Source organism: Sapajus apella, unplaced genomic scaffold (assembly GCF_009761245.1).
Source record: "Sapajus apella isolate SASKATOON/1434 unplaced genomic scaffold, GSC_monkey_1.0 scaffold52, whole genome shotgun sequence".
NCBI lineage: Eukaryota > Metazoa > Chordata > Mammalia > Primates > Cebidae > Sapajus > Sapajus apella.
In genome coordinates this window covers 10,885,821-10,906,984 of record NW_022436992.1, presented here as the reverse complement: position 1 = coordinate 10,906,984, position 21,164 = coordinate 10,885,821, and the positions used below count along the sequence as shown (strand labels likewise).

Here is a 21,164-nt window from a genome sequence, read left to right as displayed (position 1 = left end):
TAGGCGCTCACACAACAGTAGCTGCTCACCGGGTGATCCACGCCGGGGGCCTAACGATGGAATGGAAGTGAACACTGCAATCTTCTCGCAAAGTTTACAGCATAGGAAGCTTGTCCTTAGTTTCCCCAATATCCTCCTTCCCACCCCCAATTCTAGGAGCCTTTTGGGCGCCCCAGTCTCCGGTAGGGGCGCCCCCGCCAGCTCAGACCGGCGGGCCCCTCCCTCTGACTCACTGGGGGCGGCTCCCGGCCACGCACCTCCAGGGGGCGGGGGGCGGCTGAGACAGCGCCCAGAGCCTCGGATCCAGGCGTTGGCAGGCAAGTAGCGCGCTTCGGGGTCCGGTCGCCGGGGACCCGGGCTCCCCCTGTAGGGGTCGAACGAGCCTAACCCGTTGGGGGTGCCCCGCTCCCTCCTCTTCTCCCACAGCCGGGGGCCGCTCTTAGGGGCGCGCCGTCTCCTGGCTTCCCGTAAGAAGAGGCTAGAGAGGGTGGGCCCGTGCGAAAGGAATGCTTTATTTTACTTCATTTGGGACAAACTAAGCAGTAGTGCTCAGGGGAGACCACAAGGGTAGAACACTGTGCGTCTGGTAAAAAACTAGTTCTAGAGTCTAGTTACCAGATAACTCATTAGCATGTGCATTGAGCTCCTAGCGGCTCCCCAGAGTCCTAGGCTGAGTGACCGGCCCTTTTGTTTTGCTGCTGTTGTTTTTTGAGAAGGACTTTTGCTCTTGTTGCCCAGGCTGGAGTGCAATGGTGGATCTCAGCTCACTGCAACCTCCTCTTCCTGGGTTCAAGCGATTCTCCTGCCTCAGCCTCCCGAGTAGCGGGGACTACAGGCGCCCGCCACCACGACCAGCTACTTTTTGTATTATTAGTAGAGACGGGTTTTCGCCACGTTGGTCAGGCTGGTCTCGAACTCCTGACCTCGGGTGATCCGACCACCTCGGCCTCCCAAAGTGTTGGGATTAGGGGCGTGAGCCACCGTGCCCAGCCTAGTGTTTCTCTGTTAATGTGTAAACCTCTTCCCTTTTTTTTCTGTGGTGAGGGGACCACCTTTAGCCTAGAGAGGCTTGAGTGTGAGGAAGTGATTCCCATTCATCCTTGTCCCTTCCATGGGTCACAGAATCCAGAACTTAAGAGCTACTCAAGGTATGCTCTGGTGCAACCAAAATCAGAGAACCTTTCCAGTGCTGGGGCTGGGGATGGGAACAGGAGAGTGCTCTGTGGTTTAACTTTCTTTCCTCCTGTGAATAAATCCGGAACTAGGGGAGGGGCCAGGGACACTGATGCCTCTGGTGCTGCTGGCACGTTTACTGGGGTCCTTTAGTACATTCCCATTGCTGAGATGGATTGCAAACTAAAGGGAAGAGGAAAGAAGCCTGGATTTATTGAGCGTCTATTATTTGCTCATTAATCATAGAATCTCATTTCATCCTCACATGTAACTGTATGCCCATGTTATGGGTTGGGCACAGGAAGTCTCCAGGAGGTTAAGCCACTTGCACAGCTAGTAAGGAGCCAAATTGTCCAGCTCTTATGACGTGACCAGGTTAACCACCCAGCCTCTGGTTTTGTGGGGACAAGGCCCTGCTGGGATTCCAACCCAGACTATCCTTTTTTTTTTTTTAAATGATTATCTTAAGTTAAGGGGTACCTGTGCAAGTTTGTTATATAAGTAAACTCGTGTCATGGGGCTTTGTTGTACAGATTATTTTGTTTCCCTGATATTAAGCCTGGTACCCATTAGTTATTTTTCCTGATTCTCTCCCTCCTCCTCCTACCCTCCACCAATCTACCAATCTGCCCTTTTTTTTTTTTTAAGATGGAGTCTTGCTCTGTTGTCCAGGCAGTAGTGCAATGGCGTGATCTTGGCTCACTGCAACCTCTGCCTCCCAGGTTTAAGCAATTCTCCTTTCTCAGCCTCCCAAGTAGCTGGGATTACAGGTGCTTGCCACCATGTCCTGCTAATTTTTGTATTTTTAGTAAAGATGGGTTTTCACCATGTTGGTCAGATTGCTCTCGAACTCCTGACCTCAGGTGATCCACCTCCCTTGGCCTCCCAAAGTGCTGGGATGACAGGTGTGAGCCACTTCGCCCAGCCCCGTCTCAATTTTTTAAAAAGTTATTGTTTAGCTAGGCATGGTGACTTCCACTCTCTGTGTGTGAGGGGGCAGTCTCTTGTGCTCTCAGGGCCTCGGTGTCCCGAAAGCCAGCAAGTGGGAGGAGACATGCTCTAGGGTCCTGTGACTATGATGTAGGAAGGATAGTTGCCCTGGGTCAACCCAGGATGGGCTGTCTCTCAGAGGGCCCAGGGCCCAGAAGGTGTGATGATAAGCATCTGGTGAATGAAAAGCAGACAAAAGAGTAGAGATCGGAGAGGCAAAAAATTAAAAAAAAAAAAAAAAAAAAAAAAAAGAGCCGGGCAGTGGCTCATGCCTATAATCCCAAAACTTTGGGAGGCCGAGGTGGGCAGATCGCCTGAGGTTGGGAGTTTGAGACCAGCCTGACCAACATGAAGAAACCTTATCTCTTAAAAAAAAAAAAAAAAAAAAAGAGAGAGAGAGACCCAAGAGGCATCACCGTGGCATGTGGAAGATGGCAAAGAGTGTTTTACGGCCTCAGCCACTCCCTGAGAACTGAGTTTAGCCAGGCGCAGCAGTGCACGCCTGTACCCAGCACTTTGGGAGGCCAAAGTGGGAGGATTGCTTCAGCTCAGGAGTTCTAGACCAGCCTGGGCAACATAGCAAGACCCTGTCTTTGGAAAAAATAAAAAAATTAGTGGGGCGTGTTGGTGCAGGGCTGTGGTCTCAGCTGCTCAGGAGGCTGAAGCAGGAGGATCGCTTGAGCCTGGGAGTTCAGGGCTGCAGTTAGCCGTGGTCATGCCACTGCACTCCAGCTTGGGTGACAGAGTGAGCCCAATCTCAAATACAAAACAAAAAAACCCCAAAAAACTGATCTTAAAACAAAATCAAATACTTGCATTCAGGGCAAGGAGAAAGACAAGTTGAGGGAAGAGGAAAAAGTGATTCGGAGCCAGTGACCCTGCCCAGGAAATGTGACTAACCCAGAAGTGGTGGGGGCTGTGCAGCGCCTGCCCCAGGCCCTGAGTGGAGAGCATGGCTTTCCTTGCTGGTCTCAGACTCAGAGATGCCCTCCCTGATCTGCCTTGGCTGTGACCTGCAGCCGGCTGAGGCCACTGTGGTGGGGCTGGGTGGACCTCCAGCCTCCCTATGTGCCCCTCTGTGGAGACGGCCTGCCATACCCACTGCCCACCCCAGTGCCTGCTCTTCTGCTTCAGGCCTGCTGCCCCTCCCTTTCAGGGGACCTTGCCTCCACACCGGCTGAGGAAGGAGCCCAGGGGTGGGGCTGGTGGGTGGGGCAGCCAGAGAAGTAATAGGGAAGTGAGAAGCCGGGTGGGGCAGTCGGGGAGGAAGACGAACCTACGAAGCAGAAGTAGGAGGAAGAAAGGAAAGTAGGAGTGTTGAAAGGTGAAGGTGGGAGGGTGGCTGCCACCGAGGCTGGCTGGGACCCTCCTGGGTGGGCAGGCGAGGGCTGGCTGTTGTGGTCTGGGAACAGAGACCCACATTTCTGGATGCCACTTTGTGCCAGGGTGGTGTTCCCCCAGCCTGCTGTCCTGCCAGCCTTATGCCAGGCTCCAGGCACATGATCTGATGGCAGCCTTGAAGCTGCCTGGGAGGATTATAGGCTGTGCCACCCTGCCGATGGAGGAACTCTTGGGTCAGGGCTTATCCCGGCTGTGCCAGACCTCCTTACAGAGGCCCCCACACTGCTCCTGAAGCCCCTCAGCCAGACTGGAGGTGAAATCAGATTAGAAGCTGCATGTCTTGGAGACAGGACTGTGGTGTGACTGGCTATTTGGGTGGGAGTGGTTTGGGGAGGGGGCAGGGCAGTCCTAGCCATTTTAATTCAAATCCAAGTGCCACATTCGATTATTTTGCAAACTCTGGAAGATCTTGGCCGGGATGGGGGGGGTCTAGGCGGACTGTCTGAAGTAGGGTGTGTGGAGGGAGGAGGGGGTGGAGCCTGGGGCAGGGTAGGAGACCTATTTGGTATCAGGGGAAAGACCATTCGGAATCCCCAAATGAAGCCTCTGGATCCAGATCCTGAGAATGCTATGTCCCAGGCTGGGAGATTCGGAGTGGTTTCTAGTGTGGGCAACTACCTCTCCACCCCTTCTCCAGGAGAAGGGGAGGTGCCGTTTCATTTCACACATAGGGGCAAGCAGGGACTGTGAAGGGAAGAGACATTTTGGGGGTTAGTTGAATCAGGGTCTGAGCTTACTCAGACCCTTTCCAGGCAAAGGTACTACTGGACCCCAGCAGGATTTTTGTCCCTCTGACGGCTGTCAAGCCTTTCCTTAAAGGTGTATGTAACGGTGACCCCCTCTCTCAGGTCCCCAAGTGTGTCCTCAAAGACAGCCTAAGTCAGGACCATGGGACAGCCAGCAGGGCTTGCCTCCTCCCCACCTCCAGCCCCACAGCAGTCTCATGAGACCCCTAGCCCTGCTCTCTGCCTCCCGGTGCTGCTCCGGTCTGTCCCAGCCTTTTGAAATCCTGAGCTATCCCTCAGGGGCCACCTCGATCTAATAATCGGAGCCCAGAAGGTCCAGTTAATCAAATGCATTCTTCGAGCACATGCATGAGGTTCCGGCTAGATCCAGAGGCAAAATACACTTCTGTCCCACAGGACCCTACTGTGTAGTAGTGGAGATGGACGGCTCCATAACTCACCACACTATAACAGAGTGGGGAAAAGTAAAGGCTTTAAGAGGCGTAGAAGAGGCTGTTTGGTAAGGTGGTAAGTTCCCCATCACTGGAAGCCTTCAAGAAGAGGATGATAAGTGATGCTATAGAAGAGATTTCTGCACTATGTGTGTATGGGTATGTGTAGGGCGTTGCAGGCAGAGCAGGACTAGATAAGAACTTTAGCACTTTCTAATGCTGACATCTGTGATTCTGTGGCATTCCCCGCTTAGAGGAAGTTTGTCTGCGGTTTCACTGGGTATGATGGCTCCCTGTTCACTGTACCCTGCAGCTAAACCATGAGACGTGGGCTATTCTTTCTCTCTGTGCACCTCACCCCCCCTGCCAAGCCCCCAGCACAGACCTTGAGTGGAATTGAATAGACTTTTTCCTGGGCTGCTTGAGGAGCAGAGGCACCACGTGTGTCTTTGCTCCAGTCGAGACACAAAGCAGTCAGGTCCTGCTGTAAAACAGGCTGAAGTGTGTGCTCCCAGGGCAGGGGGCTGGGAGATCTCCCAGAGAAGGCGGAGACCACTGAAAGTCCTGGAAGTTTCCTTGGACAGCTGGGGCTTGATATGTGCCTGGAAGAATGAAGGGACTTTAATGGGTGTAAGGGTGAACGTGGGCCCTGAGGAAGCTCGAGGAGCTGTGGGCTTGGGCAGAGGGCTGGGATAGAGGAAACAATGAAAGGCCAGAGGTCAGGGTGGACCCTTCCCCAGGAGAGACTGAAACAAAAGGTCTGGGGACAGAGATCTGATGAGGCAGCAGGAGTGTTGGCCCTGACCAAGCATTAGAGTCATCTGGAGCTTCTCAAACACTGACATCCAGGCTCCACCCAGAGAGTCTGGTTTTAACGGGTCTAGTATGGAAGCTAGGCACTGGGGATTTTCTTTCTTATTTTTGTGAAAATTACTTTTTTTTTTTTTTTCTGAGATGAAGTCTCGCTCTGTCACCCAGGCTGTAGTGCAGTGGTGCGATCTCAGCTCACTGTAACCTCTGCCTCGTAGTTTCAAGCAATTTTTGTGCCACAGCCTCCCAAGTAACTGGGATTACCGGCATGCGCCACCATGCCCAGCTAATTTGGGTATATTTTCTAGAGACAGCGTTTCACCATGTTGCCAGGGCTGGTCTTGAACTCTTGAGCTCAAACAATCCACCTACCTCAGCCTCCCAAAGTGCTGGGATTGCAGGCATGAGCTGCCATGCCCGGCTGGCACTGGATATTTCAAAAGCCCCCAGATGATTCTAATGTGCAGGCAAGCATTTGACACTGTTCTGGACAGAATTCACTGGCAGTGTTAGCATCACTTGGAACATATGTTGAAAATATAGGTGATCAAGCTCCACTCCAGACCTGTGGAGTCAGAATCTCCAGACCAGGGGCTTGGGCACTGTTAAAGAAAAAAAATGAGCCGGGTACAATGGCTCATGCCTGTAATCCCAGCACTTTGGGAGACTGAGGTGGGTGATCAGGAGTTCGAGACCAGCCTGGCCAACATGGTGAAACTTCATCTTTATTAAAAGTACAAAAAATTAACAAGGCATGGTGGCACACACCTCTAATCCCAGCTATGCAGAAGGCTGAGGCAGGAGAATTGCTTGAACTCAGGAGGCAGAGGTTGCAGTGAGCTGAGACTGTGCCACTGCATTCCAGCCTAGGCGACAGAGTAAGACTGTCTCAAAAAAAAAAAAAAAAAGAAAGAGAAAGAAAGAGAGAGAGAGAAGAAAGAAGAAGAAAGAAAGAAAGAAAGAAAGAAGAAAGAAAGAAAGAAAGAAAGAAAGAAAGAAAGAAAGAAAGAAAGAAAAGGAAAGAAAGAAAAAGAAAGAAAGGAAAGAAAAGAAAAGAAAAGGAAAGAAAATTACTAAGAAAAAGCGTCAGGGGTAAGGAGAATCTGGCTAGACTGACCTAGCAGGATTCTTGCTGAATACAGGCCAAAGTGATCAGACATCACGGGGGTGGGGGCGGCAGGGGCAGGGGAATGAGGAACCGAATCAGATATCTATGATGATCAGATTGACCAGATATCAAGGGTAGGGGGTTCTGGCTAAATGGCCTTAGCAGGGTTCTTTTGCTAAAACTGGATTTTACAAGCACATGTACAGATGGGCCTAAGGGGAGGTTCAGAAGCCTGATTAAAGTTTGGCCAAGCAAAGGATCTTTGTCAGTACCAACATTTTTTTTTTTTTTTTTTTTTTTTTGGGGACAGAGTTTCGCTCTCGTTACCCAGGCTGGAGTGCAATGGCGCGATCTCGGCTCACCGCAACCTCTGCCTCCTGGGTTCAGGCAATTCTCCTGCCTCAGCTTCCTGAGTAGCTGGGATTACAGGCACGCGCCACCATGCCCAGCTAATTTTTTGTATTTTTAGTAGAGATCGGGTTTCACCATGTTGACCAGGATGGTCTCGATCTCTTGACCTCGTGATCCACCCACCTCGGCCTCCCAAAGTGCTGGGATTACAGGCTTGAGCCACTGCGTCCGGCTGTACCAACATTTTCATAAAGTCCCAAGGTCATTCTAACAGGCAGCCAAACTCATTTCTTTCTTTCTTTTTTATTTTTGAGATGGAGTCTCGACCTATTGCCCAGGGTGGAGTGCAGTGGCACCATCTCGGCTCACTGCAACCTCCTCCTCCCGGCTTCAAGCGATTTCTGGCTAATTTTTGTACTTTTAGTAGAGATGGGGTTTCACCATGTTGGCCAGGCTGGCTTTGAATTCCTGACCCCAAGTGATACACCCACCTTGGCCTCCCAAAGTGCTAGGATTACAGGTGTGAGTCACTGCACCCTGCCTGCCAAACCCATTTTATCAAAACTCTGATGTGGCTGTCTGGCATTTGGGCTGTCTGATTTTGAGTTAAACACAGAATGGAAAATAGTAAAGCTGACAATTGGTGCCCTCTGTGTCTCATTCCTGAGCTCACCTTGATGGCTTGAGCTTGGGGCAGCCACTTCACCAACTCATGCCTGAGTCACAGGCTGGGCTGCTTGTTGCAGGGGATGTGGGCACAGCATGTGATCCTCTGTGGGATGGAGAAACATTAACGTTTTCCTCTGCAAACCTCTGTTCTCTGCTTCTCCTCTTCCGGAATCATGGTGCCAAAAAATGCCTTCCACTGTTTTGTAGGTTGGGAAAGGAAAAAGAAAGTCCTAATTCACACAGCATTTCACATCTATTATCACTGCTCTTGACCCGTCCCTCTTTGTTTCCTACTCAGACTCAGTACCCTCTGCTCTGCCATCTACCTTCCCCTAAACCCTGACTTCCCGGTCCCCACCACAGATTTCACTTCCTGATCCTGCTGCCCCAACCCCCAAGAATCTCCTAATGGTGCCAACTTGCATTTTTACCCTCCACTTCCCCAAGCCCTTACCCTGTGCCACTGGGGCTCACCTTATACAAACCCTGTCTGCATGGATGCACAGCATGAATTGTATTACGTACGATGTGCATGAGGCTCTGTGGTCTCTGCATTTTGAGCCAAAAAAAAAAAAATCCTCTAGTGATGGGAACCTATGAAAGTGACAGTGAGTAGAGCTGTAGTTACTGTATTTTCTGAATTTTGAAAAAAGATAATATATTCTTTAAAAATGCTTGCCTTCAGCATTTTTTTTTTTTTTTTGAATGACTTTCATCCAGAAAAAGTTGCTCCCATTGGCCCACAGAATAAAGATGGTGTTCATCATTCTGGCATTTGAGGGAAGCTGGGCGTACGGAAGTGATAGCTGATGCCTGAGAGTGGGTGAAATTTCCCAGGGAGGGAGTTTAAAATTAGAGCAGCCATTAAGTATAATGTTAAGTACAGGGTTTTTTTGTTTGTTTGCTTGTTTTATTTTAATAGATGCTTTTTATCAGGTTAAGGAAGTTTCCTTCTATCCCTAGTTTGTGCGGAGATTACAGAACGACGCTCTTCCGATCGTGAAGGGGTTCGGTCGGTAATCCAGGTTGCAATTCAGCAGCATGATCTTGCCTCACTGCAGCCTCTACTTCCTGGGTTCAACTGATCCTCCCTCCTCAGCCTCCTGAGTAGCTGGGACTACAGGCTTGTGCTGCCACATTTGACTGATTTTTACATTTTTTGTAGGTTTGGGGGTCTCCCTATGTTGCCCAGGCTTGAAAAAAATTTTAAACTAGGAATGTAGAATTTTGCTAAATGCTTTTTTTGCATCTATTGAGGTGATTACACATGCATGCTTTTTAATAGGGTGGATAGCATTAATTTTCTTTCTTTCTTCTTTTTTTTTTTTGGTGCTGTGACTTGGATATGAACCTGATTTATTTTCAAATTTTGGGTTTTTTTTTTGGCATTGTAAACTGCTTTACTTAATTTAGTTTAAACTTGTAATTGACAGGTAATAATTGTACATACTTAGGAGGTGCAGTGTGATGTTTTATTGTACATGTGCAATGTATATGTATACATCAAATCAAGGTAATTATCATATCCATTACTTTAAACATTTACCATTTCTTTGTCACGATAACATTCAAATCTTCTCATCTGGCTATCTTGAAATATGCACTGCATTGTTATTAGCTATTGTCACCCTGATTTTCAGATATTAAACCAATCTTGCGTTCCCAGACTAAACCACATTTGGTCATCATCGTTTTTTTAAATATATTATTTGATTTTATTTGCTAAAATTTTGTTATTTTTATTTATTTATTTATTTATTTTTGAGATGAAGTGTCACTCTGTCACCCAGGCTGGAGTGCAATGGCATGATCTCAGCTCACTGCAACCTCTGTCTCCCGGGTTCAAGGGATTCTCCCGCCTCAGCCTCCCGAGTAGCTGGAACTACAGGCGCCTGCCACCACACCCGGCTAATTCTTGTATTTTTTAATAGAGGCGGGATTTCACTATGTTGGCCAGGCTGGTCTCGAACTCCTGACCTCATGATCCTCCCATCTCAGTCTCCCAAAGTGCTGGGGATTACAGGCATGAGCCATTGCACCTGGCCAAATTTTGTTATTTTTTTATGTGTATGTTCATGAGAGATACTGATCTTTAATTTTCTTTTTGTATAATATATTTATCTGGTTTTGTTATCAGGAGAATGGTGGCAGCATAGGATGAATTGAGAAGTGTTCTGTCATCTCCTTTTTGGAAGAGTTTGTGTACAATTGGTATTATGCCCTTTTAAAATTTTTGGTAGAAATTGCCAATGAAACCATCTGGGCTTGGGTTGTTTTTTTTTGGGGGGGCGGAGAATGAGTTTTTTACTATAAATTTCTTTTCTTTAATAGATATGGCCACTATTCAGATAATCTGTCTTCTTGAGTGAGCTTTCATAATTTGTATCTTTCAAGGAATTTGCCCATGTTATATAAGTGGTTGAATATATTGACATAAACTTTTTATAATATTCCCTTTATTCTTTTAATATCTGTAAAAATCTGTGGTGATCTTACATCTCTTATTTCTGTATTGATATTTGTGTTTTCTCTTTCTGCTAATCAGTTTGTCTAAAGATTTATCAGTGGTATTGGTTTAAAAAAACAACTTGTTTGGGGTGGTGGCTGATGCCAGTAATCTCAGCACTTTGGGAGGCCGAAGCGGGTGAATCACTTGAGGTCAGGAGTTTGAGACCAGCCTGGCCAACATGGTGAGACACCGTCTTTACTAAAAATAAAAAAATTAGCCAGGTGTGGTGGTATGTACCTATAATCCTAGCTACTTGGGAGGCTGAGGCTCAAGAATCACTTGAACTCAGGAGGCGGAGGTGGCAGTGAGCCAAGATCGTGCCACTGGAGTCCAGCCTGGGTGACAGAGTGAGACTCTGTCTCAAAAAAAAAAAAAAAGGAAACAACCATCTTGAGGCCAGGTGCGGTGGCTCCTGCCTGTAATCTCAGTACTTTGGGAGACTAAGGTGGGCAAATTACTTGAGGTCAGGAGTTCAACACCAGCCTGGGCAACATGCCAAAACTCCATCTCTACTAAAAATACAAAAATTAGCCAGGCTTGGTGGTGGGTGCCTGCAATCCCAGCTATGTGGGAGGCTGAGACCGGAGGATTACTTGAACTTGGGAGGCAGAGGTTGAAGTGAGCCAGGGTCATGCCACTGCACTCCAGCCTGGGTGACAGAGTGAGACTTCATCTCAAAAAAAAAAAAATCATTGCTTTTCTCTCTTGTTTCTGTTTTCTGTTAATTTCTGCTCTTTTTTTTTTTTTTTAAATTTTATTTATTTATTTATTTTGAGACAGAGTCTCACTCTGTCTCCAGGCTGGAGTACAGTGGCAGGATCTCTGCTTACTGCAACCTCCGCCTCCTGGGTTTAAGTGATTCTCCTGCCTCAGCCTCCCACATAGCTGGGACTACAGGTGTGCACCACCATGCCCAGCTAATTTTTGTATTTTTTTAGTAGAGACAGGGTTTCACCATGTTGGTCAGGATGGTCTCGATCTCTTGACCTTGTGATCCGCCTGCCTCAGCCTCCCAAAGTGCTAGGATTACAGGCTTGAGCCACTGGCTTGACTTTCTACTCTTATTTTAATTTCTGTGGGATCTCAGCAGAGGGGAGAGAGGGGTCAGAGACCTGGTTTCCACGAGCCACTCACTAGCTATGTGGCCTTGGACTTAGAATTTCTGAGCCTCATTTTCTTTGTCTGTATAATGGAACTAGGGCTCCTAGAGATGAAGTAGTTGATGAATATGAAAGTACTTGGCTACTGGGAAGGGCCTCTCCAGCCCCATGTGAGAGGTGCTTCTTACGGCATTTGTAATAATAATGGTTTCTTCTTTCTTTCCAGATCTGAAAACAGCATGTACACAGCCATTCCCCAGAGGTAAGCTGCATTCCCCATCTCCTTTCACAACTTCCCCTTTTTCACCTCCAAGGGCTGCCCCTTCCCACCCTTCTCTTCATCTCCAGACTGCAGTTGCCAGGCCTGCCCAGGGCTGTGCTTGGGCCAGTGGGCTGGCTGCTGTCAACCCACTCTCTTTCCGCAGTGGCTCTCCATTTTCAGCCTCAGTGCAGGATCCAGGCCTGCACGTGTGGCGGGTGGAGAAGCTGAAGCCCGTGCCTGTGGCGCGGGAGAACCAGGGCGTCTTCTTCTCTGGGGACTCCTACCTAGTGCTGCACAATGGCCCAGAAGAGGTTTCCCATCTGCACCTGTGGATAGGTAAGGAGGTAGAGATGGGGGAAGGTCGGGCCCAGGCAGGGGAGGGAGGGGGCTGGCATGGGTCTCAAGAGCCTTGCCCTACCCTCTCCCACTTGTCCCAGGCCAGCAGTCATCCCGGGATGAGCAGGGGGCCTGCGCCGTGCTGGCTGTGCACCTCAACACGCTGCTGGGAGAGCGGCCTGTGCAGCACCGTGAGGTGCAGGGGAATGAGTCTGATCTCTTCATGAGCTACTTCCCACGGGGCCTCAAGTACCAGGTCAGAGCCCACCTCCAGGTTCTTACCCTGCAGAAGACCCGGGTGCCGTTGGGGTTGGGTCCCCACTTTTCTGCCGGTCTCCCAGTGGGATTGGGTGCAGAGGGCTCCAGGTCTCCTGTCAGTCCACTCAGATGGGCCATCTGGGCTGCAGGAAGGTGGTGTGGAGTCAGCATTTCATAAGACCTCCTCAGGAGCCCCAGCTGCCGTCAAGAAACTCTACCAGGTGAAGGGGAAGAAGAACATTCGTGCCACTGAGCGGGCACTGAGCTGGGACAGCTTCAACACGGGGGACTGCTTCATCCTGGACCTGGGCCAGGTGGGTAGGCTGGCCAGACTGAGCACTCCATATTGGCACCATCCTTTACAAGGACAGAGGGGTAGGAAGCCAGGAAAGAGGGAAAGAAGCTGAGAAGCCGTAGCCTATTCCAAGTCAGACCCCTCTGACCATTGGAGAATGTCCCTATACTTGTAAGGACTGATGCCAGCCTCCTTCTGCCATCTAGGCATGGCCTCTGATGCTCTGGAGCTTTCTTCCTCCCCTTGGAAGCCTCTGTGTTCGCTATCTGCCAAACTGTTCATTAATTCAGTCGTTCATCTCTTCATTCAGTGAAACTGTGATGCCCTCTCTGAGCCAGCACAGGGACCATCAAAGCTCGCTCTGGGGAGGCAGCCAAGATGGGCCGATCACTTGCCATAACCTGAGGCAGGATGTGATGAGGGGTTTAAGGGGGACAGCTGCCATGTGCTGGGGAGCTCAGGGCAGGGAGGAGCCCTTTAAGCCTGAGCTGAAGCCAGCTGTCCCAGGAAGGTGACATTGGACTAGACCTACAGGAGGGGAGATGCCACTCTAGGCAAAGGGAGGAGGTGGGCCGAGCCACCAAGCAGGGGAAGGGTGCAGACATGCACACATCAGGGCTCTAGTGAGACTGGGACCTGGCGGGGGCTGGGGGACAGGAGCAGGGGGAGGGAAATTGCCAAGGAAGGTGGAAGGTGAGCCCAGGTCATGAGGAGATTGGCTGGCTGAGGAGTGTGGGCTGCGTCTCGTGGCGCTGAAGATTTAGGGCAGGGAGATCAATCCGGGAGCTCTCGGTGAGGAGGACTACACATGGTGAGACAAGCGAGGGCATGAGTGAACAGACCTCGCCATTACCAGAAGAGGAGAGGCACAGGGACTCTGCCCAGCAGGGCTGCAGGTAGGAATGTGAGAAGCTGCACTCAAGGATGCCATTCAGCCATTCACCCTTCCAGTCCTTCACTCAGTCAGTCAATATTTATTTTGTGCCTAAATCCATGCCGGGCTCTGTTTTAGCAGTGGACCCACAGTAGGGAACAGAGCCAAACAGCTCACTTTCTAGTAGGCGGAGATAGGTGGTAAGAGACATTTAAACATAGGAAATACGTGATGGGAAGAGAAATAAAGAGGCTTCAGCCCAGCAGTTTGTGACCAGCCTGGGCAACATAGTGGGACACCATCTCTACAAAATGTTAAGAAATTAGCCAGGCGTGGTGGCACGTGCCAAGAGTCCCGGCTGCTTAGGAAGCTAAGGTGGGAGAATTGCTTGAGCCCATGATGTCGAGGCTGTAGTGAGCCATGATCGCGTCCTTGCACTCCTGCCTGGGTGACAGAGTGAGACCCTGTCTCGAAAAAAAAAGGAAGACAGATGGCAGGTGGGCAGATAAACACTTGCAGAGGATGGTCGTGGCCATTCTGAGAGAGACCTCTGTGCTGTGCTCTGCCTTCCTGATTGTCCTGCCTTAGGGACAGTTGAGAGAGGAGAGAGGGAGAGCTAGGGGCCCTTCCTCTGAGCCAGGGGGCAGGACACAGGCAGCTGGCTCTGACCCGGGCTTCCCTGCTTCCTTGCAGAACATCTTCGCCTGGTGTGGTGCCAAGTCTAACATCCTGGAACGCAACAAGGCGAGAGACCTGGCCCTGGCCATCCGGGACAGTGAGCGACAGGGCAAGGCCCAGGTGGAGATTGTCACTGATGGGGAGGAGCCTGCTGAGATGATCCAGGTTAGGGGACACTGGAGTTGGTGGCTGGGAGCCTCTGCTTGGAAGTGGTCAAAAGAGGTGGTGATGAGCTGAGGGTTGAGGGTGGCCAGTGGAGGGTGGCAGGGGGCGTCTGGGTACTAGCCAGGGCTGTGGCCAGCTCACAGGGTGCCCCTTTGGGTAGATGCTCATCCTTGAGGCTGAGCAGCCTGTCTGGTGGGTGAGCTGGACCCAGCCCTCACTCACCTCTTCTCTGCTGGGTACCCTAGTGCAGGGTGTGGTTTGCTCCACCAGAAGCGGTGGCCCTGGGCATGACGGGCTGGGAAGTTCCAGGGCGAGGGTTCATGTAAACCTGGCCTGCCCTGGCCCCTGCAGGTCCTAGGCCCCAAGCCTGCTCTGAAGGAGGGCAACCCCGAGGAAGACCTCACAGCTGACCAGGCAAATTCCCAAGCTGCGGCTCTGTATAAGGTGGGCCCCCCAAGCCTGCCCTAGGACCTGGCAGCAGGGAGGGTGGGAGCCTGCACAGCACAGCTGCGTGCAAGCAGGTTGGAAGGAGGAAGGCAGGGGGGAGTTGGGGCTGGAACCCAGGCGGGAGGTGGGGAATTATACAGGGCTTGGAGGGAGAGGAGGATGGGGAGTGGGCGGATGGCAGGCCTTCCTGAGAATATGTGTGCCCCTCACTTCCAGCCCATGCTGGGTGAAGGCTTGAAACCTTTTCTTTCTTGAATTCTGTGCATTTCTTTGTAATTTGGAATCCACCTAATTTCCAAATGGGTTTGGGGCCCCTGTGCTACAGGGATTGGGGTGATGGGAGGGAGTGGGGCTGCCTGGGATTTGCTTTTCAGGTCTTCACTCTCTTGTCTGCTCCTGGGGCCTGGGTGATGGGCAGGGGGGGCAGAGCGGGAGGGAACTAGGGAGGGCCAGCCTCCCCCTCCTCAGGCTGAGGTGAGGGCTGGTGTGTGTGGGGAATGAGATGAGGCACTACCCTTCCTCCCCAGGTCTCTGATGCCACTGGACAGATGAACCTGACCAAGGTGGCTGACTCCAGCCCCTTTGCCCTCGAACTGCTGATATCTGATGACTGCTTCGTGCTGGACAATGGGCTCTGTGGCAAGATCTATATCTGGAAGGGTACGTGGCTCCTCTCGACCAGCCTGAGATGCCTGGCGCTGTTCTGACTGGGCAGGCTTCCCTTTACAGGGCTCAGCCTGCCCAGCTGCTTGTAAAAGACAGCTTCTCAGGGAGCCTGCATGCTTGTGGTGGCCATTTTCTCTCTCTTTAAAAATTTTGTTTAAAAGATAGAGATGGGGTCTCTCTATGTTGCCCAAGATGGTATCAAACTCTTGGCCTCCAGTGATCTTCACCTTGGCCTCCTGAAGTGCTGAGATTACAGGGGTGAGCCATGACACAGCCCTCGCCATTTTATTTTTCTATTTTTTTGAGACAGAGTCTTGCTCTATCCGCCAGTCTGGAGTGCAATGGCATGATCTTGGCTCACTGCAACCTCTGCTTTCTGGGTTCAAGCAATCCTCCTGCCTCAGCCTCCCGAGTAGCTGGTACTACAGGCATGTGCCACCACGCCTGGCTAATTTTTGTATTTTTAGTAGAGAGGGGGTTTTGCCACCAGGCTGGTCTTGAACTTCTGACCTCAGGTGATCCACCTGTCTCAGTGCCAGGATTATAGGTGTGAGTGAGCCACTGCACCTGGCCAGGCCTTGCCATTTTCTCTTTGCTGTTCCCGCCTCCTAAATTCTAGACAATGGCTCTGAAACTGCAGCAAGCCTCAGAATCACTCCAGGGCCTGTTTAGGTGGCTGGGCCCCACCCCCAGAGATTCTGATTTACTAGGTCTGGGGTAGGGTAGAAGGTACCTTTCTAACAAGTTTCCGGGTGATGTCTGTGCTGCTGGCTCCAGGGACCACAGTTTGAGAACCACTGCCCTCGCCTCACCCTAGACCTTCAGGGCTGCTGGGACCCCTGATCCTGGGATTCTGCCTCAAGGTTTGACAGAAATGAATTTCAAACAAATGAAACATTTTATGCAGTGAGTGGTGAACCTGTAGAACTTGTTTTTCCAAGAGATTTTATCTTCTGGAAATAGAAACACTGTTGTGCACAGCCTGTTCTGCTTGGTTGGACTAAAAATGAAACAAACTTGTTCTGAGTCTCTGTCTAGGGTCTGAGAATTTTCACCAATAGCATTTATTCAACACCCAGTTACCGGGTCAACCAAGACAGGGAAAAATGCCAGCCCCTAGCCTGGTCAGGCAGGTAGATAAGTAGGTGGGTGTCTACAGATAGCCGCCACCAGGCATTTCATAATATTGCTTCTGAAACTCAGCAGAGATAGAGGTGAAAGGGAGGAGCTGGGAGCAGTAAAAGAGTGACAAGAGAGAGGTGTGCACTGTAGGCTGCCTTTTCTCTCCTGCCAGAGGGCATATCCCATGGAACCCATGCTAAGCAGAGAGAGGTTCCCAGAGGCCCACAGAAGCATGTATAAACCGGAGCAAAGAACCCAGCCACTATGGAAAGAGAAACCAGAGGAGAAACGGGAAACTTGGGAGGCCAGGAAGAGAAGGCTGTCATGGGTAGGGGGGCAGCTGGTCAGTTGACAGAGGAAGGAATCCAGCATATTAATTTCAGGTGCATTGTAGTTCATGGCGTTTTATAGCTATATAGAGAGCCAACCACATCACAGCATCATTTTGGCACTGGAAAAATTTTTGGAAAAATGCCTGGCATCCTGGGAAACATAGCAAAATCCCCCCTCTACAAAAAAAAAAAAAAAAAAAACACAAATATTAGCTGAGTGTGGTGGCGTGCACCTATGGTCCCAGCTACACAGAAGGCTGAGGTGGGTGGATTGCTTGAGCCTGGGAGGTTGAGGCTGTAGTGAGCCGTGATGGTGCCGCTGCACTCCAGCCTGGGTGACAGAAGGAGACTATGTCTCAGAAAAAAAAAAAAAAGCCTGGAATGGAGCACAGTTTGAGTTCTCAGGACTGCCTGCAGGAATGACTGGGCTATTTAGGGTCTTCATTTTTATAAGCTCTAAGTTAGCATAACTGTTAGGCCAGTGTAGCCCTGCGGGCACTATGGGATTAAGTTCACATCTATAATAAATTGCACCCTTTGTCTTATTTAGTTTTTCAGAAGAGGCTTGATGAACTCAAGAGGTGAGGGGTCCTGGGGGAAAAGGAGACCTATGGCCTCACAGTCTGATGCTGGGAGAACACCTTTTCCCTCCCTGAAATATTCCTGGGGCCCAGGTCAGAGCAGAGGTTTGCATGATCAGATCCTGACAGAAGAGGGATTTTCATCTACCTTGGTGCTGCCGGTTTGGGAAAATTCTTAGAGGACTGACTCCACATCTCCAAAGAGCCCCTCAGCATTCTTGGGACCCCTGGTCCATTTATTGTAAAAATTGCTGGCTCTTCTGTGGACTCCCTTAAATTTCCTCAAGAAAAATGGGATGGGGGCTAAGGAGGGTCCCTGCTGTTTTGAAAAATCTTCCTATGATCCAGGACGAAAAGCGAATGAGAAGGAGCGGCAGGCAGCTCTGCACGTGGCCGAGGGCTTCATCTCGCGCATGCGGTACGCCCCAAACACTCAGGTGAGGAGATGCCCATGCCCCCAGCCCTCCTCCTAGGGCTCCTCCTGTGGCCGCTGAGCCCTCAGATTGGCCAGGAAGGGCAGGAGAGACTTGGGCACTGTTAGAACAACCAGCCCTCCCTCTCAGACCCATCAAGTGGGAAAGCCCATCTCAATCCTTCAAAATGTCAAAATACTTGTTCTTTTTTCTCCCTGTTTTTTTTTTTTTTTTGAGACGGAGTTTCGCTCGTTACCCAGGCTGGAGTGCAATGGCGCGATCTCGGCTCACTGCAACCTCCGCCTCCTGGGTTCAGGCAATTCTCCTGCCTCAGCCTCCTGAGTAGCTGGGATTACAGGCACGTGCCACCATGCCCAGCTAATTTTTTGTATTTTTAGTGGAGACGGGGTTTCACCATGTTGACCAGGATGGTCTCGATCTCTTGACCTCGTGATCCACCCGCCTCGGCCTCCCAAAGTGCTGGGATTACAGGCTTGAGCCACCGCGCCCGGCTACTTGTTCTTTTCAAAGAGGATGTTGGGCAGCACTCCCCTGGGCACCCAGAGAACTGGGTGCGCCTCCTCTGGGCCATTGTCCCTGGCTGGTGCCACTCCTCCAGCCACAGCACAGTGTCCACAAGTTATCCCATGGGGAGCTGACAGGGCTTAGCTACAGTTGGTGGCGTTTATCGAACTGTGCACCCACATGCTTGAAGCAGTCTGTTGCCTCAGTCTGTATCTCTGAAATCTTGGTTCTCATCTTGTGGCTCATCCAGGGGAGCTTTCCTGGCCTGGACTGCACATGGACTCAAGCCAGGCGCCCACACCCTCCTCCCTGGCTCTTACCCCTTCCTGTCCTCCCTGGCAGAGGCAGAGGTGGCAACTTTGTGAACCAGACTTCTCCCCCACTGTCCCTGCAGGTGGAGATTCTGCCCCAGGGCCGTGAGACTCCCATCTTCAAGCAATTTTTCAAGGACTGGAAATGAGGGTGGGCATCTCCTGTCCCATACGCCCCTACCCCCCACCGCCTGCCTGCTTTCTTCTCTGGCTGCCTGGTCAGTGCAGAGGTGCCTCCTGCAGATATTCAATAAAGGAGACAAGTGCCTTCCCAGCTCTTTTTCTGCACTGCCTGCCCTGGGCTGATTCTCACTGTCACCCACCTATTCATCTGGGTTCATCCCCATGCTGGGGGTGGAGTAGCACACAGATGACAGTTGCACAGCCTTGGAGGCCAGAGCTGCTTTGCAGGATTGAGGAGTCCCAGCCAGGCTTGCAGGAACTTCTGTGAACCCAATAGGGAGGTGGCACAGCGCCAAGCCTCAGGATCACTTTCAGCTGGGGGTTCAGTTCAGTCTCACATTCCCAGCAGGGAGAAGGTTGTGGTAATGGGCTTGGGATGCAGCTCCATTTAAACCAGTATTTCCTCAGATAACCTAATAAAGCACTGCCAGGCAGCTTCAAGTGACACATGCTCACTCAGCAAGAGAGGACAGCTTTTCACAACGGTACCGAGCCTGCTTGTGACTTCATAGGCACATCACACTGCGTGTTTGGCTGGTGAGCCCAGGGCCACTGCAGGGCTATGCGAAAAGCAGCAGGGTAGCATGGACAGTCTTCGTTCTGGTTCTTACCCGCCTCCTGGGTTCAAGCAATTCTCCTGCCTCAGCCTCCTGAGTAGCTGGGATTACAGGTGCCTACCACCATGCCTGGCTAATTTTTGTAATTTTAGTAGAGACATGGTTTCACCATGTTGGGCAGGCTGGTCTTGAACTTTTGACCTCCGAAGGTGCTGGGATTACAGCCATGAGCCACCACGCATGACCTGGTTCCTTCTCTTGTGTAATGAAGTGGTGGTGGAGCAGGATATGAGTGAGCCTGTGCCAGCCTGGAGCAGAGGCTGTGAGGCCTGGCAGGGCTGTAGCCACCCTGACTCCCCCTCACCCCTGGGTTCTCTCGGCTATGTTGCTTCTGAGCTCTAGAAATTAGATTCTTCCATCCCAAAACAAAAATTCTGATCAAGCAGCAAGTTGAACTTGCTGATTTTGTGCCAAGAAGCAGCTATCCCAGATAGGTAGAGTAGCTTATGCTTGTAACCCCAGCATTTTGGGAGGCTGAGACAGGCAGATCATTGGAGATCAGGAGTCTGATACCAGTCTGGCCAACATAGAAACCCCATCCCTACTAAAAATACAGAAAATTAGCTGGGCATGATTGCACATGCCTGTAACCTCAGCTGCTTGGGGGGCCAAGGCAGGAGGATCGCTTGAACCCAGGGGGTGGAGGTTGCAGTGAGCTGAGACTGCATCACTGCACTCTAGCCTGGGTGACAAGGAGTGAGACTCCAACTCAAAAAATAAAAAGAAATGAGCTCCTCTGTGGATCTGCCCTGCTCCTGTCCTCTCCACAGACTTCTCAGCCCTACCTGACAATCTACACAAAGAACAGGCATCAGGGATGATTTTTTTAAAGGGGAGAGAATAAAGGTTGCACTCCATTATTGGTTCTGACAACCTTTGTAGAGTTAGGGAGCATTTTAGGTCTCCTATGAAAGGTCTAGGCCCTTTCCCGATAAATATATACCAATTAAGATTTTTGTGGCTGGGGGCTGGGCACGGTGGCTTACGCCTGTAATCCCAGCACTTTGGGAGGCCAAGGCGGGTGGATCACGAGGTCAAGAGATCAAGACCATCCTGGTCAACATGGTGAAACCCCATCTCTACTAAAAATACAAAAAATTAGCTGGGCATGGTGGCGCGTGCCTGTAATCCCAGCTACTCAGGAGGCTGAGGCAGGAGAATTGCCTGAACCCAGGAGGCGGAGGTTGCGGTGAGCCGAGATAGCACCATTGCACTCCAGCCTGCGTAACATGAGCGAAACTCCGTCTAAAAAAAAAAAAAAAAAAAAAAAAAATTTGTGGCTGGGCACAGTGGCTCATGCCTTAATCCCAGCATTTTGGGAGGCAGAGACAGGGGGATTGCTTGAGCTTAGGGGTTTGAGACCAGCCTGGGCAACATGGTAAAATCCCATCTCTATCAAAAATACAAAAATTAGCTGGGCATGGTGGCATGCACCTTTAGTCCCAGCTACTTGGGAAGCTTAAGTGGGAGCATAGCTTGAGCTGGGGAGGTGTAGAGGTTGCAGTGAGTCAAGATCATGTCACTGCACTCAAGCCTGGGTGACACAGTGAGACCCTGTCTCAAAAAAAAAAAAAAAAAAAAAAAGATTTTAGAGTCGGATGTAGTGGCTCACGCCTGTAATCTCAGCACTTTGGGAGGCTGAGGCGATTGGATCACAAGGTCAGGAGATCGAGACCATCCTGGCCAACATAGTGAAACTCCATCTCTTTAAAAAAATATATTTTTTCGGCCGGGTGCGGTGGCTCAAGCCTGTAATCCCAGCATTTTGGGAGGCCGAGGCGGGTGGATCACGAGGTCAAGAGATCGAGACC

General features: G+C 50.7%; 1 protein-coding gene across 5 annotated transcripts; it reads left to right on the top strand.

Moving 5' to 3' along the window:
* Nucleotides 1-205: 205 nt before the first annotated feature.
* CAPG (capping actin protein, gelsolin like) lies at nt 206-18,841 on the top strand. Of its 5 annotated transcripts, none has more exons than XM_032243511.1 (10): nt 206-317; nt 11,515-11,550; nt 11,714-11,886; nt 11,988-12,142; nt 12,294-12,458; nt 14,007-14,156; nt 14,508-14,600; nt 15,131-15,263; nt 17,653-17,741; nt 18,637-18,841. In XM_032243511.1, the coding sequence occupies exons 2-10, from the start codon at nt 11,528-11,530 to the stop codon at nt 18,700-18,702; spliced, it is 1,047 nt and encodes a 348-aa protein (XP_032099402.1). In that variant the 5' UTR covers nt 206-317; nt 11,515-11,527; the 3' UTR covers nt 18,703-18,841. The 5 variants fall into 5 exon arrangements, with proteins under 5 accessions (XP_032099402.1, XP_032099403.1, XP_032099405.1 ...); XM_032243512.1 differs by lacking the exon at nt 206-317 and adding an exon at nt 3,405-3,475; XM_032243514.1 differs by lacking the exon at nt 206-317 and adding an exon at nt 3,445-3,467.
* Nucleotides 18,842-21,164: the final 2,323 nt, after the last annotated feature.